Source organism: Solanum dulcamara, chromosome 11, assembly GCF_947179165.1.
Source record: "Solanum dulcamara chromosome 11, daSolDulc1.2, whole genome shotgun sequence".
NCBI lineage: Eukaryota > Viridiplantae > Streptophyta > Magnoliopsida > Solanales > Solanaceae > Solanum > Solanum dulcamara.
This window is the reverse complement of record NC_077247.1, coordinates 24,299,764-24,316,987: the sequence shown is the minus strand read 5'-3', so window position 1 is coordinate 24,316,987 and position 17,224 is coordinate 24,299,764. Positions and strand designations below refer to the sequence as shown.

Genomic DNA, 17,224 nt, shown 5'->3' with positions numbered 1-17,224 from the left:
CTGTCTTTTCATTATGTAGTGCACGTATATATATACACAACAAAGTCATCTAACCTAACAAAGCTAACCTATTAAACTTTGCCACATGTACAACATTATTCCCTATACAATGTGACTAAATAAATGCAAAACTGAAATTAATTTATGTATAGATTCTAATCCCTATTTCTTTTTTGTATGTTGACAGGTGTCCCTTTTTTGTCCACTTCCTTTTCTCTTTTGTTTCAATGTTCTCTGTAAATATGAGTTTGTGGAAGATGAAATTCCAACACCCCCCCTCAAGGTGGAGGGGAGCTGTGCGACACCCAACTTGCGAAGAACAGAGAAGTGCGAAGGGCCGGTTAACAGTTTGGTGAAGATATCAGTGAGTTGAGATGAAGACGGAACAAAAGATAATGAGATCAAGCCAGAAAGGTACTGTTGGCGAACGAAATGGCAATCTAATTCGACATGCTTGGTTCGTTCGTGAAAAACTGGGTTTTTTGCGATGTGGATCGCCGATTGACTGTCGGAATGTAGCGGAACTGGAAGCGACGGTGAAATGGAGAAATCATCAAGTAAACGGACCAACCAGGTTAGTTCCCCAACAACTCGTCTCATAGATCTATACTCTGCTTCAGCGGAGGATAAAGAAATTGATGATTGTTTTTTCGACTTCCAACTAATAGGACATCCCCCAAGAGTGATGTAAAACCCACACACAGATCGACGAGAGTCAGGGCATGAACCCCAGTCCGAGTCACAAAAAGCCAAGAGATCGAGTGAAGGTGAACTGGAGAAGAGAAGGCCTTGGCTAGGAGCAAGTGTAAGATATCGAATAACCCGTAATCCAGCTAAAAAATAGGGAACACGAGGCTTGCACATGAATTGACTGAGATGATGAACGACAAAGGACAGATCTGGGCGTGTGTGAGTTAGAAAATTTAATTTTCCTAACAGACGTCTGTAAACAGTGGGATCAAGAAGAAGGTCACCTTCATCAGATTTGAGCTTGTGAGTAGGATCCAGAGGAGAGTTGACAGTAGGAGAGGCCTGGTTTTCAAATTCATCCAATAACTCCAAGGTATATTTCTTTTGACACAAAATGATGCCTTGTGGTTCACGAATGACTTCCATGCCCAAAAAAAATGAACTTTCCCCAAGTCCTTTACTTTGAATTCGGAGTCCAAAAATTGCTTAAGTGAAGATAGTTCAGTAGGATTGTTTCCTGTCAATAATATGTCATCAACGTAAATTGCAACCAGAGAGATGAAATCCTTGTCCTTTTTATAAAACAAAGAGTAATCATTTAAGGAAGAAATATATCCTTTGAAGTTTAAGGCTGCAGTTAATCTTGAATACCACTGCCTTGATGCCTGTTTGAGGCCATAGAGAGATTTCCTTAATCGACAAACCAAATTAGGATTAGGAGGCTGGATTCCAGGGGAAAACCTCATGTAAACTTCTTCATTTAACTCACCATGAAGAAAAGCGTTGTTTACATCAAGTTGATAAATGGGCCAATCTTTCTTAACTGCTATAGTAAACAAACATCTGATAGTTGTCATTTTAACAACTGGAGAAAAAGTCTCAGTATAGTCAATTTCCTCTATTTGTGTATCCCCTCTTATCACAAGCCTGGCCTTGAGTCTTTCTATACTCCCATCTGACCTGTTTTTGACCTTGTAGACCCACTTGCATGCTAAAGCCTTATGACCCACAGGTAGTTCCATAACATCCCAAGTCTTGTTGTCAATCAGAGCCTCAAATTCAGTGGACATTGCCTGTTGCTAGCCAGGATGTAGTGCTGCTTGTTTATAACTTGAGGGTTCTGTTATGTTTGAAATAGAATTGAGTAGATGCTGATTAGTCATAGAAAGGGCTGAGAAGGGTAAAGTTTGAGGATGAACAGTTGGGATAAAGCAAGAAGAAGTTAAGTTGGTAAGGAAAACAGTATTGCAATAATAATCTTTAAGATAAGAGGGCGTGTGAGTTGGCCTGCCTGATTTAGTAGTAGAGATTGTAGATAGAATATTTTGTGGAGGTAGAGGAATATGTGAATGGTGAGGGGTTGATTCTATGGCAGGAGGCGCAATAGGTGAAGGAGTGCTGTCAAGAGGTAGGACAGGTGAAGGAGAAGATTGGTCAGAAGGAGAGGGTTCTAGGATAGATGGTGAAATAGTAGGAGAAAAGGAAGGAGAATTAGGGAAGAGATCAGGGTGTGAGACATCAGGTTCTGAAAAGGATTCTGAGTGTTGATCTAATGATGGAGTGGGGTTAAAATTATGAGAAAATATAGGTGGAGGACTAGAATGAGTAGAGAATGGAAATGAATGTTCATGAAAGACTATATTTCTGGAAAATAAAATTTTCTTAGTGTTGAGGTCCATGATTTTATAGCCTTTCTTTCCAGTGGGATAACCAAGAAAAACCCCTTTAATAGCTCTAGGTTCTAATTTTGATCTATGACTTGGGAGAGTTGAAACATAGCATAAACAACCAAAGGTTCTTAGAAACTCATAGGATGGTGGCTGATTATATAAGATTTCATATGGAGTTTTGAATTGTAGGACACTAGAAGGGAATCTGTTTATTAAGCTAGTAGTAGTGAGGAGACAATCTCCCCAAAAGGAAACAAGAACTTTTGATTGGTACATTAAAGCTCTACAAGTTTCAAGAAGATGTCGATGCTTTCTTTCTACAATTCCGTTTTGTTGAGGTGTTCCTACACATGAAGTCTGATGTAAAATCCCTTGATTTTTAAAAAATTCAGAAGTGCTATGACTGCTTCCTAATTCTAAGGCATTATCAGACCTAATAATTTTAACTTGGGTTTTGAACTGTCTTTCTACCATTTTGAGGAAAGTTTTAAGAATGAAGAAAGCATTGCTTTTGGTAGTCAATAAAAAGGTCCAAGTTCCTCTACTATAATCATCTACAATGGTCAAGAAGTACTTAAATCCATCATAAGTAGTTGTTTTATAGGGTCCCCATGTGTCAATGTGAATGAGTTCGAAAATGGATTTGGTTTTAATAGAACTTAATTTAAAAGGTAATCTTGTTTGTCTTGCTAAAGGACAAATATCACAAGGAAGTTGAAAATGACAATGAATAAAAGCAGAAACTGACTTGATATTTTTCATTGATGAATAGGGTAAGTGGCCCAATCTCTTGTGCCACAGAGTTACATCAACTTGCTTAGCTACTACTGAATTGGAAAAAGATAAACTAACATCTTTCGTAGAAACTGGAATAACAGAATTAAAAGTAGGAACAACATCATTTTTCTTAAAACTTGGAAAACTAAGAAGGCTATGTTGTTGATGGCTGAACTTAGTGCTGGGAGATTTGAGTAGATAGAGACTTCCATGACATTCACCAAGAACCTGAGGCCTCTTCATGGAAGGGGCCTGAAAGACACAATTTGTGGAAGAGAACATTAGATGACATTTATATTGCTGACAAAGTCTGTTAACAGACAGAAGATTATAATTAAAATCAGGAACTAAAAGCACATTTTCTAGAATAAGATCTGGTAAAAATTTGACACTCCCTTTGTGAGTGACTATTACCTTTTGTGAATTTGGTAGATTAACACTTAAAGGTGTAAGAAAAGGAGTTAGATTAAAAAAGATTGAGGAGTCAAAAGCCATATGTTGGGTTGCCCCTGAGTCAATGATCCAGGAATTGAATTTAATATGAGCAAAACAAGACAGAATATGGTGTAAGGGATTAGTTATACCAGAGCATGCTACACTGTTGGCAACAACTTCTGCTCCTGAACTTGTAGGACCTGATTGGCTAACTTTAACTTGTTGCAAAAGATGAACCAATTGACTGAACTGCTCCTGTGAAAATTGTTGATTGTTCCCTGCATAGTCATTGTGTTTCTCTTCGGCAAACACTGCATTACTATGTGCCAAAGTCTGATTTCTTCTTGTCTTTGTGAATTTAAAATCTGCAGGGAAACCTACAATCCTATAACACTTGTCGATGCTATGACCAGGTTTCTTGCAATGTGAGCAAGTCAGGTTGTTCTTTCTTGTATCAAATTTCCCTTTTTCTTTTTGCTCATAGTTTCCATGTTTCTAGTTATACTGATCATAGTTGGAAATTTTTTGAATAGGCTGATCATAGGGTGTATATTTGTGTTGGTTTATTTCCAAAAAAAAGGATGATTCACTAGGGTACTGTTGATTTACATAAACCTCCCTTTGTTTTTCATCTTGAATTAAGATAGAATAGGCCACATTCACATTAGGGAGAGGTGAGATAATCAACATATTTCCTCTAACTGATGCATATGAATCATTTAGACCCATCAGAAAATGCATAAGTCTCTCATCTTGTATAGATTTGGTCAGTTTGTCCTTTCCTCCACAGATACAATTACATCCACAATTTATGTCAGCATTAAGAGTGTCTAGCTCATCCCAAAGTTTCTTCAACTTGGTAAAATATGTTGCTATATCATTAGATCCCTGAACTAAATCACTTAGTTCCTTTTGGAGATGGTATAATTTAGCCCCATTTGATTGACCAAACCTTTCTTCAAGGTCTGTCCATAAAGCTTTAGCAGTTTTTGAGTATATGACACTATCAGAAATTTCTTTTGAAAGTGAATTTAAGAGCCAAGATAACACCATGTCATTACACCTGCTCCACAATTTGTGATCTGTGGAATAAATAGCAGGTTCTTTACATGTGCCATCTATAAAACCTATTTTATTTTTGGCTGATAAAGCAATGAGAACTGACCTACGCCAGCCTCCATACCCTTTTCCATCAAAAGTGAAATTCACCAGATTCATACCAGGGAAATCTGATGAATGAAGATAATAGAGATCACTGGAACCCATTAACTTGGATTCATCCACCTTAGCTACCTCAGTTGATTCATCACTCATGATGGAATAAGAATCAAAGGAGTTTTAGCAGAAATTGAAAATACAAAAAAATAATGAAACCGTGAACAAGAACAGTGAAGAGAAAATCTGAAAATTAGCAGGATCTGAAAATTAGCAGAAAATCTGATACCATGTTGGAAATAAAGCAATAAAATAAAGTAGGTTTGAAATTTTTCTCTCTGTCTTTTCATTATGCAGTGCACGTATATATATACACAACAAAGTCATCTAACCTAACAAAGCTAACCTATTAAACTTTGCCACATGTACAACATTATTCCCTATACAATGTGACTAAATAAATGCAAAACTGAAATTAATTTATGTATAGATTCTAATCCCTATTTCTTTTTTGTATGTTGACAGGTGTCCCTTTTTTGTCCACTTCCTTTTCTCTTTTGTTTCAATGTTCTCTGTAAATCTGAGTTTGTGGAAGATGAAATTCCAACAACCTCCATTCTTTCTTTTTAATGGGGCTTCCTCTCATTTTCAATGTAATTTGGTGGAAATATTTGATACGTGATTCATCAGTCTTTCTTGATTACACCAAAGTATATGCTTGTCTATTTTGACGATTAAATCAGTCTAATCAATTTTATTTGCTTTGTTAATACTTTCTCTTATACATGATGTAGATGTATGCTTCATGGATATTGACAGAGCAAATCTCTGTTAATTGGAGATGAAGATCTTGCAAATCCAACAATATGGTAACAATAGCAGTTAATTTAATTAGGAATGTAAAATTCTTGCTGATTCCTTTAAAATTTTGTAAAGTTCGATGGTTGCAATTTGTACAAAAGCAGATCTCATATCTCGACACTTCTGATGGAAGAACAATCGGTTAAACTTATCCCCTCATCAAGTACAATGACAACATCAAGCCTGAATTAGATTTTAAATTTAATGTTTGAGATGTATTCATGATTACTCGTGGTAGAAACAGGGCGTGTTGAAGTTATAAAGAACAGGGAGAAGCAAAAAGATAGCATTGGGACAGTCACATTCGGAATGTCCTGGGGCACGAGTTTTCTATCCAATTGGGAAATGTGTTCACTATTACTCCATAAAAGGTAGAACTAAACCAAGGTTGTCTGTATGTTATTCCTAGCCTTTTTTTGTTGGGAAAGGAGGTTGACTTAGGCTGGCAATGTTATATATTGACTTTTACTTTTTTTTCAATAATTTCATTCTTCAAATTTTGTTTAAGTTAAGACTCACTAATTAAATAGTGAACAATTTAGTAAAAAAAATATGAAACATAAAAGCTATTTCATAATTACATAATTCGTTGTTTCTATTCATATAAATTTGGTTATGGGAGTGGGGAGAAAGGGAGAGGAGGGAGTACATTTCATTGAGAAACAAAATAATAGTTGGATCTTTGTAAAGTAAGAATGAATTAACATACTAGAACAAGCCATCACAATCTAAAATGACTAAAAATAATATTTTTATATTTTTTGCGCATTCCTGAGTATGAATTTACTTTTTACCTTCTTTAAAAATTTTCAAATTTTAACATTTAGTTTAACTAAAAAGAAAATAAATTAATATGGAACACAAAGAAAGAAGAAAAATAAATTTAAAAATAAAAATTAATATCTAACAAAAGAATAAATCAAGGAACTTAAAAATATAAAAAAATGGGACAGTTTGATAAAAAAATAAGACATTTTTACTTGGGATGGTTATGAATAGCACAATTCAAAAAATTCTTAATTTTATCTTCAAAATATATATATCTACATTAGGATAAATTACAAAGTAGCCAAAACTCACTCTCCAAAACATGCCGATATATTTCTTCATGAAATCAACACTCCCTTTTTTCTTATATATTTCTTATTTGAGTTTGTTTGATATGCACGAAGAGTTCTTCAAAAGAATGTTATATATTTTCTGAATATAAAAGTTTGTTTATATTTGTTAAATTATAAGAATGATACGGATATTTGGATGATTTCTATTATTTTTTGAATATAAAAGTTATTATTGTGATCAATACAAATTATATTGGTTAATTATTACTTCTATTGTACTAGCAAAAAAGAGAAAGAAGTTAAGTGTTTTGATAAATAATGTGCAAATCATTTTTCGGATCTGGAGGAGCACTGATAATATAACTTCAAACTACATTAGAATAGTAGCAACTACCATTTTTTTGTAATAGTAAGCTCATATAATTCATGTATCTTTTAATATAATATCTTTCTTTCTTCTACAAAATAAATATTTTATTAATAATTTTGTTTCTAAACTGTATATAGAAAATTATATATCGCCATATCAGCTTTTCAAACGTTAAACTTGAAACATGTTGTAACATGATAAAAACATGTTTTCAAATGACAAATGTTTTCAAAGAATGTAAAAACGTGATAAAATAAATAAATGCAGATGTTTTAACGAAAGTTTTAAACTTAATTACAAAAATAAATAAAATTTTTGACTTCTAAGTTGAGAAGAAAGTTACAAATTAATAAATTATGTAATATATTCAAGTGATCAAACTTTTTTAGTTTTATGCTTAGTATTATCATAATTGTAGAACTTTTCTTAGTCATATTTTGTTTATATCTTTGTTATTCTAAAAGGAGGATAATATGGATGGAGTGAAAATAATTAAATTAAATAACATTAAAAAATTATTAACAATTTTAGACAATGAATTGAACTTATATATTGCTTTGTTTTCATAAGTATTCTATTAAAACTTATTAAGGTGTAAATGCTAACAGACTTGCATATATTAGTTTTCCATATCTGTTAATTTCTCCTTTTCAATGATTTCTCTTTCTTCGATTACGTGATCATTTGATAAACATAATCGCAACTAATAATTTATTGACAATTTTATAATTCAACTTACTATAAAATGATATCGTAAAGTTTTTTTAAGGCTTAAACTCAAGATCTCTAAATAAAGATATTTCGATAAAATATTTCTCATTTCTCAACATCGATCGAATATAGAATTCAAATCAAGTAATATTATATCTAAATCCATCGAACTCTATACAACATCAAAGTATTGGATTCAAATAAAGCATGCATAAATATTGCTATCAAAACTAGTTAATATATCGTATATGACTAATGTATTTTGATAAAATAATTTTAAAAAATATATAAATTTGAATTTTACTTACAAATTTTATTCAATTGTTTAAAAATTACTTCTCTTCATATTCAATAAATATTAATATTTTTTGTTTCTTTTCTATGTCAAAAATATATGTGAACAAACATCTTAGTTAACTATAAGAGGATCTAATAAGGTGTGTGTGCCGGGAAGATAAATATATGAATTTGAAAAGAAAAAAAATCTTAAGCTAATAATAAGTATTTCACATTTTCAACTCTTTCAGCCCTGTTTCAAGAAAAGATCATTTCCAAACTACTACGATTTATGAATTAAGAATTTATATAAATTTTAAATATATATTTAAAATAAAAATTTATGATATGTTTAATAGAGAAAACAATTGGATTGTGCAGAGAGAAACATGAGGAATCATTATTGTTGTTTGTGTTGATCATAGGTTGATTAAATTATTATTTGAAAATAGATTTATACAAATATCATTCAACTATAAGAATAATATAGTAGTAAAATACCACATAATTGCATGATTATTTTTAAATATCATATAATTGATATATGATTTTTAGAAAAATTAAAAGTTAAAATTTTAAAAATTGACTAGCATGTCTACAATTTGACATTCAAGTGATTAAAATTTTTTAGTTTTATGTTTTGCATTATCATAATCATAGGGATTTTTTAATTAAATTTTATTTTAATCTAACAATTAAATTATCTTATTATTCTATCAAGAAGATAATATGAATTGTGTGAGAAATCATGTAATTGACTTGAAAATATGAATAATCATAAACTTTATATCAGCCCATGCATAATTCATATAGATAATATCATTAGGAAGCATAATTGAAAATACTCATAATTTACATCATAAACCTTAGAAATCAAAATAGGAGTATTCATGAAAAAACTCTTCAATTTAATGCAATAACCATTAATTTATATCAAAATTGACTCATGATCATACTTTAAATCAAAATTCATGCAATAGGAATAGAGATCATAAAACCCATAAAATACCAAATTTTAATTTAATAGAAAACCTTGAGAAATTGATTGAGCTTCATGCATGAAAGAACCCATGGATCAATACCCACATACCTTAAGTGAGAACACCAAATAATTTAGAAAAACTTGAGAGTTTTGATGGAGAGCTTGAGTGAATTTACTTGAAGTATTCAATGGAGTCCTTGAGTGTCACGCCCCGGGAGGGTACCCTAGACATAACCGACACCCGAAGGCCATTTCTGACCTCCGAGCGAACCACCTGGTCCAGTCACACATTCATTCAATCACGTTTACTTAGCGGAAGTTCAATTAATGAAATACTATTCGAAATATAAGGGCCGAAGGCCAAACATTTACAATCCAACAAGACAATAATAAGACTCCTCGAATTAGCCATTCAACCTTCCCACACTCCAGTCTATGAAGCCTCTATCCAAGTCTAAAAGGTGTCAATGACAAGTCCATGGCTACCAACAATCTAAATAAAAGAAAGGACAACAAAACTGTACAAGAAGGCTCAATATCCTCCGGGAACTAGGAGGACTCACCGACTGGATGGAAGTGTATGTGGATCTTCAACGGAGCGCCGGTTGATGATCTCTAGTACCTGTCTCTGCATCATGACACGATGCAGGCCAAATGACGTCAGTACATGGAATGTACGAGTATGTAAAATGGCCGAATACAATGAGCATCAAGGAAGAATTAATCAACTCGGAAGCTCAACTCAAGAGGGATAACAACTCAATCAAATGTCCTAAGTCTAAACAAGAATATGATTTAGACGGGACCAATCATATGCAATTCAACTCAATCTGACTCAGAGTACTATCAAGACCTATTTGAGAGTTTCTCTTAACCGACAACCATCACTTATGAGCCAGTGAAAGTACAATAAACCGACGTTGTTGCCGCGTCCGTTCATACTTTGCCAGGGTATGAACGAATCAACAAATCATGGATCCAATCCAACAAGGTCCTATAATGTCAGGACAAATCTCTCGGGGAAGCATCCGACTTTAATGGTTCCATCCCCCCTACATTTGGCGACGCAGTTATTGGGTTCGAGTATGGACTATACTCTTGCCCAAATCGGTGCTCGATACTCCTCCCAAGACTCAATGCTCATAAAACTCCATCAAATCAACTCAATCAAATCACATCAACAAGTTTTATTATAACCTTGTCAACTTATCAACTCTATCACAATCGAATCTCTTCAAATCATACTATTCGATCAATCTCAATTATATCATTCAAAAGAAATTTAAATGCACATATATAGCATCATCTAGATATAATCAACCATTTCTTTCATCCATTTGAGAAATCCTTGAGGCTTATCACAATTTCAAGACTTTAAATGGACATTTCCTATTGAGCAACATTCTCAAGAAAATGACAACCTCTATCATAATCTACATAGTAAGAAGATAAATAGACATATTTCACAACTCACCTTTCATCAACTCAATTTGGGAATTTCTTAACTCAACAACATCAATACATATAGAATCAAATAAATAGGGAACACAACTCATTAAACTTAGACCATATCGAGAAACTCCATTTTTCATGAACATCTAACCTCAAAGCAAGAATAGGGCACACGGGTGGACTCAACCCATGTTTTGGATAGTCTTACATACCTTAGTGAAGACTTGAAGAAAACCTTGTGGTTGGGTCTTCAATGGAGGACTCCAATCTTGAATCTCTTGGGACAACTCTTTGTTGAGAATGAAGAAGAAGAAGATGATGAAGAAGAGAGAGGGAGAGAGGAAATTTCTAGGGCTTTTAGAGAGAGAGTGGGGGATGAAAAAATGATCCTCAAAATGCTAAGGCTGATACATATATAATTTGGGACAATTCCCAAATTGCCCCTTCTTAAAAGTTTTGAAAATTAGGCCAAAACGCCCTTGGTGCGATAGTGGCGCATCGCGCCCTTACAGCGCCAAGGCCAATTACGCCTAAAACCTGCAAAACTTTTAGTGTCGCGTCGCGCCAGGGACCAAACTACTGAGGCATGTTTCTAGCGCGATAGTGGCGCGTCGCGCCCTTATAGCGCCAAGGCTAAAGTTTCTGGGTTTTGGAATTTGGATTGAAAAACCTTGCACAACTTTTAGTGGCGCGTCGCGCCAGGGACCAAACTACTAAGGCATATTTCTGGCGCGATAATGGCGCGTCGCGCCACTGCGGCGCCAAGCCTAGATTTCCAGTAGTTGAACCCCAGGCCTGAAATTCCTGCCGTGCTAGTCCGTCTTAGGATCTTCATACCTTTTAACTCCGAACTCCAAAAATTACCTTCTTGGTGGCGTTGGAAAGAAGACTCGATGACCTCTAATTTAATAGGTCGTGGGCCACCTATATTTCCATCTCTCAAAAGATAGGGTCGTTAGAAGTCGACTCCTCATACAAACTCGTCCTAAAACTTAGCCACAGTGAACCTTCTTGGTCTTAGCTTGGTCCTAAGGGCCCTACCTATCCTCCAACACTTTTCAATTACTCGGGGACTCATCTTAACTCAAGCACATATACTTCGAAATAATTGAGTTAGACCCTACACGAATACAACAAGGGTCTGAATCTTAGGAAAATTTTTGAGGGGTGTTACATTATCTCCCCCTTGGGATCATTCGTCCTCGAATGACGAGTGACTAAGAATGGACTCAGAGTACAAATCGCAATCAAAATTCAATCAATCAACCAATCAAATTCTCAATCAATTATCAATCAAGACTCAAAATGCACAAATGAATTTAATGTCAAGGAAAGGGACATTACCTTCGACATCCTCCTCGGTAGGCACGAATAGATGTGGATACTTAGATTTCATGGCTTCCTCCGCTTCCCATATGGCTTCCTCAACAAGTTGATTTCTCCACAGAACTTTGACCGAGGCGATCTCTTTGTTCCTCAGTTTGCGAATCTGGCGATCAAGAATTTGGACTGGGACCTCTTCATAAGACAAGCTATCTTTAATTCCAATACTGTCAATGGGGACTACCAACGAGGGATCGCCCAAACACTTTTTCAATATTGAAACGTGGAACACCGGATGAATAGAAGATAGCTCTGAGGGTAAGTCCAACTCATAAGCAACACTCCCGATCCACCTCAAAATTTGGTACGGACCAATATATCGAGGACTAAGTTTCCCCTTCTTTCCAAACCTCATGACACCTTTCATGGGTGACACTTTCAAATACACCCAATCATCCACCTCAAACTCTAAGTCTCTCCTCCTCACATCGGTGTAAGATTTTTGGCGGCTTTGGGTTGTCTTTAGCCTCTCTCGGATAACTCGTACCTTCTCCATGGATTGATGAACAAAATTGGGCCTAATCAACTCGGCTTTACCAACTTCAAACCACCCAATGGGCGATCTACACCTCCTCCCATACAAGGCTTCATAAGGGGCTATTTGAATGCTTACATGATAGCTATTGTTATATGTAAACTCTATGAGAGGCAAGTGATCATCCTAGTTTCCCTTGAAGTCAAGCACACACGCCCTCAACATATCTTCAAATGTCTAAATGGTGCGCTCTGCTTGGCCATCTGTCTGGGGATGGAAGGTTGTACTCAAGTTCACCCTCGAACCTAATCCCTTCTGAAAGGATTTCCAATATTGGGAAGTGAATTGAGCTCCTCTGTTTGAGATGATAGACAAAGGGACCCCATGCAATCTGACAATCTCCTATATATACAACCTTGCATAATCTTCTATGGTATCAGTAGTCTTAATCGCCAAGAAGTGAGCTGATTTCATCATTTTATCCACAATCACCCAAATGGAATCATGTTGCTTTCGGGATTTCGGCAAGCCTATAATAAAGTCCATGTTGATCACCTCCCACTTCTATTCTGGAATTTCTATTTTTTGAGCTAAACCACATGGCCTTTGATGCTCAACCTTCACTTGTTGACAATTCGGGCATTTCGAAACGAATTCCGCAATATCTCTCTTCATTCCGCTCCACCAATAGATTTCCCTCAAGTCATGGTACATTTTTGTAGAGCCCGGATGAATAGAGTATCTAGAACTATGCGCTTCGGCCATAATCCTCTCTCGAACATCATCAACATCTAGCACACACAATCTATTTTGGTACCGCAATACACCATCTCCCTCTTGGGTAAAAACCATTACCTCTTGTTTGTGAACAACTCCCTTCAATTGGAGGAGGACGGGATCTTGGTCTTGCTTCTCCTTCACCTCTACCATAAGTGAGGATGTAGACCCATCCTGAACTGTAACTCCGCCTTCATTGTTCTATTCCAGATGAACTCCCAATCGGGCTAACCTATGTACTTCCTTCGCCAATTCCCTCCTTCCCTCCTCCACATGGGTAGTGCTACCCATAGACAACCTGCTAAGGGCATCAATAACAACATTAGCTTTACTGGATGGTAGAGGATGCTTATGTCGTAGTCCTTGAGTAGCTCAAGCCATCTCCTTTGCCTTAGGTTGAGTTACCTCTGGCTGAAGACATATTGCAAGCTCTTGTGATACCGCAATACACCATCTCCCCCTTGGGTAAAAACCATTACCTCTTGTTTGTGAACAACTCCTTTCAATTGGAGGAGGAAGGGATCTTGGTCTTGCTTCTCCTTTACCTCTGCCATAAGTGAGGATGTAGACCCATCCTAAACTGTAACTCCACCTTCATTGTTCTCTTCCAGATGAACTCCCAATCGGGCTAACCTATGTACTTCCTTCGCCAATTCCCTCCTTCCCTCCTCCACATGGGCAGTGCTACCCATAGACAACCTGCTAAGGGCATCAGCAATAACATTAGCTTTACTGGATGGTAAATGATGCTCATGTCGTAGTCCTTGAGTAGCTCAAGCCATCTCCTTTGCCTTAGGTTGAGTTCCCTCTGGCTGAAGACATATTGCAAGCTCTTGTGATCGGTGAATACGTCGAGATGCACTCCATACAAGTAGTGGCGCCAGATTTTAAGCACGAATACTACAGCTGCCAGCTCAAGGTCATGAGTTGGGTAATTCTTCTCCTGAACCTTAAGATGTCTCGAAGCATAGGCTATCACCTTTCCCCTCTACATCAGTACACAGCCCAACCCGATTCTAGATGCATCACAATAGACCACAAAGCCCTCTGTCCCATCGGGCAGAGTTAGAACAAGAGAAGTGGTTAGCTTGGTTTTTAATTTCTGGAAACTCTCCTCATAAGCATCAGACCATTAGAACTTAGACTTCTTTTGGGTCAGCTTAGTCAATGATGATGATATGGATGAGAATCCCTCTACGAACCTTCGATAATAGCTGGCCAAACCTAAGAAGCTTCTTATCTCCGTCGGGGATATGGGTATGGGCCAACTCTTCATTGCCTCAATCTTCTGAGCATCAACCTGAATACCATCTCCAGATATAATGTGGCCTAAGAAGGCCACTGATGCAAGCCAAAATTCATATTTAGAGAACTTTGCATACAATACCTGGTCTCTCAAAGTTTGCAAGACGACTCTAAGATGATGGGCATGCTCCTTCTCATTCTTGGAGTAAACCAGAATATCATCTATGAATACAATCACAAACATATCAAGATACAGTTTGAATACTCGGTTCATGAGATCCAGAAAAGCGGCGGAGGCATTAGTCAACCCAAAGGACATGACTAAGAATTCGAAGTAGCTATAACGAGTACGAAAAGCAGTCTTCGGAATATCACATTCTCTCACCTTCAACTGGTGGTAGCCGGATCTCAAGTCTATCTTTGAGAAACAAGTGACACCTTGAAGTTGATCGAATAAGTCATCTATTCTGGGGAGAGGGTATTTGTTCTTTACGGTGACCTTATTCAGCTGTCTGTAGTCGATACACATTCTAAGGGACCCATCTTTCTTTTGAACAAACAGGACCGGAGCTCCCCATGGTGAGACACTCGGCCTAATAAATCCCTTATCTAATAAGTCCTTCAACTGCTCCTTCAACTCTCTCAACTCAGCTGGGGCCATTCTATATGGAGGAATTGAGATAGGCTGGGTATCAGAAAGAACATCAATCCCGAAGTCGATCTCCCTATCAGGAGGGACTCCAGACAGATCTTCAGGAAAGACATCCGGAAACTCGTTGACAATCGGAATCGACTCAAGGGATGGAGACTCAATGCTGTCATCTTTCACTCGGACAATGTGATAAACACACCCTTTTGAGATTAGCTTCCTGGCCCTAAGGTATGAAATAAACTTACCCTTAGGCGCAATAGGACTACCCTTCCACTCTATGACAGCCTCATTTGAGAATTTGAATGCGACAATTTGAGTTCTATAATCAATAGAGGTATAACAGACATAGAGCCAGTCCATGCCAAGGATCACGTCAAAGTCAATCATGTCCAACTCAACTAGGTCGGCCAAGGTATCCCTGTGATAAATGGACACAGTGCAATCTCTATAGACTCTCTCAGCTAAGACAGAATCACCGACAAGAGTGGCCATACTAAAAGGCTCAAGAAGACATTCAGGAATTTTATTGAATTTACTAGCCACATAAGAAGTCATAAAAGATAGGGTGGCACCCGGATCCATCAATACGTAACAATCGAAAGAAGAGACTCGAATCATACCCATCACAACGTTTGGAGAGTTCTCCTGATCTTGGCGACTGCCCATGGCATATAGGCGGTTTGTACCTCCACTCATTCCTGAAGTAGCGCCTATCTGATTACCCCTAGCTGGTGGTGCAGTGGTAGAGAACTGGGCTCTATTCCCCCATGTTGGGCACTCCTTCTGAAAATGGTCTATTTGGCTGCATTTATAACAACCCATCCTTCCCGCTCTGTACTCTCCCAAGTAAAGCTTACCACACTTGACACATGGTGGCTTCCCTTGTGCACCTTGACCCATGCTAGATTGGGGTTGAGAACCCTGTGGTCTGAAATTCTGGCGACTTTGTCCCTACTGATCATACCGGTCCTGCGGTATCAGTGCATTGGCGATAGATGAGGCGTAGTTGGAAGGCCTCTTCTGGAAGAAGGACCTATTGCCCTTGCTTTGCCTCTGCTCATTCTCATGCCCAGCTGACCTTGAATTTTTGCTCAGGTGCTCTTCTCTGTCTTTTCCTTTCTCCTCCTCTACCTGTTGAGCATACACCATTAATCTGGAAAGATCCATATCCGAGATCAACAATTCTGCCTTGCACTCCTTCTTCACATGCCTCCCTAATCCGGAGACGAACTTCCTCATCCTTGACCTCACATCTAGAATCATTTCTGGAACATACCTGAATAGTTGGATGAACTTTAGGCCATACTCCTTAACTGACATACCTTCCTGTTTCAGGTTTACAAATTTCTCCACTTTTACTTCCCTCAATTCTCGGGGAAAGAAGTGGTCAAGGAAGGCTCCCTCAAACTCATCCCATCTAGCAGGTTCAACATCCTCACCCCTACTCTGTTCCCATTGGTTATACCAAATGTTTGCCACATCTTTGAGTTGATAAGACACCAACTCGACCCCCTCGATTTCTGTAGCATGCATAGCTTTCAAAATCTTCCACATCTCATTGATAAAGTTTTGGGAATCTTCATCGACCTTAGAACCCGTGAATGCCGGTGGATTCATCCTCAGAAAGACTCTAATTCTAATGGCAGCATATGGCTCCTGGGAACTTGAGTTGAGAGTCGGCAAACTCTGATTACCATTTCGAGCAGCTATTAGTTGCGTGAACATTGCAATTGTCCCTCGAAACTCAACCTCTGATGTGGGTGCAGATGGGGTAGATGGAACTTGAGGTGCCTCCGCATATCTCGTGGGTCGGCCTCTATCCCTTGATAGGCGTGCCTCTGACTGTGGTATCCCTGCATTATCAATGTTCCTATGGCTAGCAATACGTTTAGGAGGCATTATCTGTGACGTATAAACGCACGAATTAGAAAGTAAGTTCCATAGAGTTTAACTCCATCGCACGAATTCAGAGTATGAAAGAAGTGAAACAATTCCTAATGTCCTATAGCCTCCTACTTATAAGTGCGGTGCACAACACACCCATAAGCAAGACTCCACTAGACACGGCTTCATAGACTCCCTAGGACACTTGAACTCTGTGCTCTGATACCATGTTTGTCACGCCCCGGGAGGGTACCCTAGACGTAACCAGCACCCGAAGGCCATTTCTGACCTCCGAGCGAACCACCTGGTCCAGTCACACATTGATTCAATCACATTTTCTTAGCGGAAGTTCAATTAATGAAATACTA

General features: G+C 37.4%; 1 protein-coding gene across 1 annotated transcript; it reads right to left on the bottom strand.

The window, feature by feature from the left end:
• Positions 1–1,769: 1,769 nt before the first annotated feature.
• Positions 1,770–16,871, bottom strand: LOC129872456 (uncharacterized). The gene is made up of 8 exons (XM_055947442.1): positions 16,560–16,871; positions 15,659–15,923; positions 4,738–4,801; positions 4,188–4,635; positions 3,722–4,067; positions 3,552–3,646; positions 3,109–3,389; positions 1,770–2,286 (listed from the first exon to the last, which is right to left on the bottom strand). The coding sequence occupies exons 1-8, from the start codon at positions 16,869–16,871 to the stop codon at positions 1,770–1,772; spliced, it is 2,328 nt and encodes a 775-aa protein (XP_055803417.1).
• Positions 16,872–17,224: the final 353 nt, after the last annotated feature.

Excerpts from the sequence above, each read along its gene's own strand:
- LOC129872456 (XM_055947442.1), bottom strand. The coding sequence starts at position 16,871 with ATGCCTCCTAAACGTATTGCTAGCCATAGGAACATTGATAATGCAGGG. Across the intron at positions 4,802-15,658 it reads TACTTCAGGAATGAGTGGAG|ATTTCCCTGGTATGAATCTG; the intron begins GTACAAACCGCC and ends TTCATTCATCAG. Across the intron at positions 4,068-4,187 it reads AAGATGAAAAACAAAGGGAG|AAACATGGAAACTATGAGCA; the intron begins GTTTATGTAAAT and ends CAGTATAACTAG.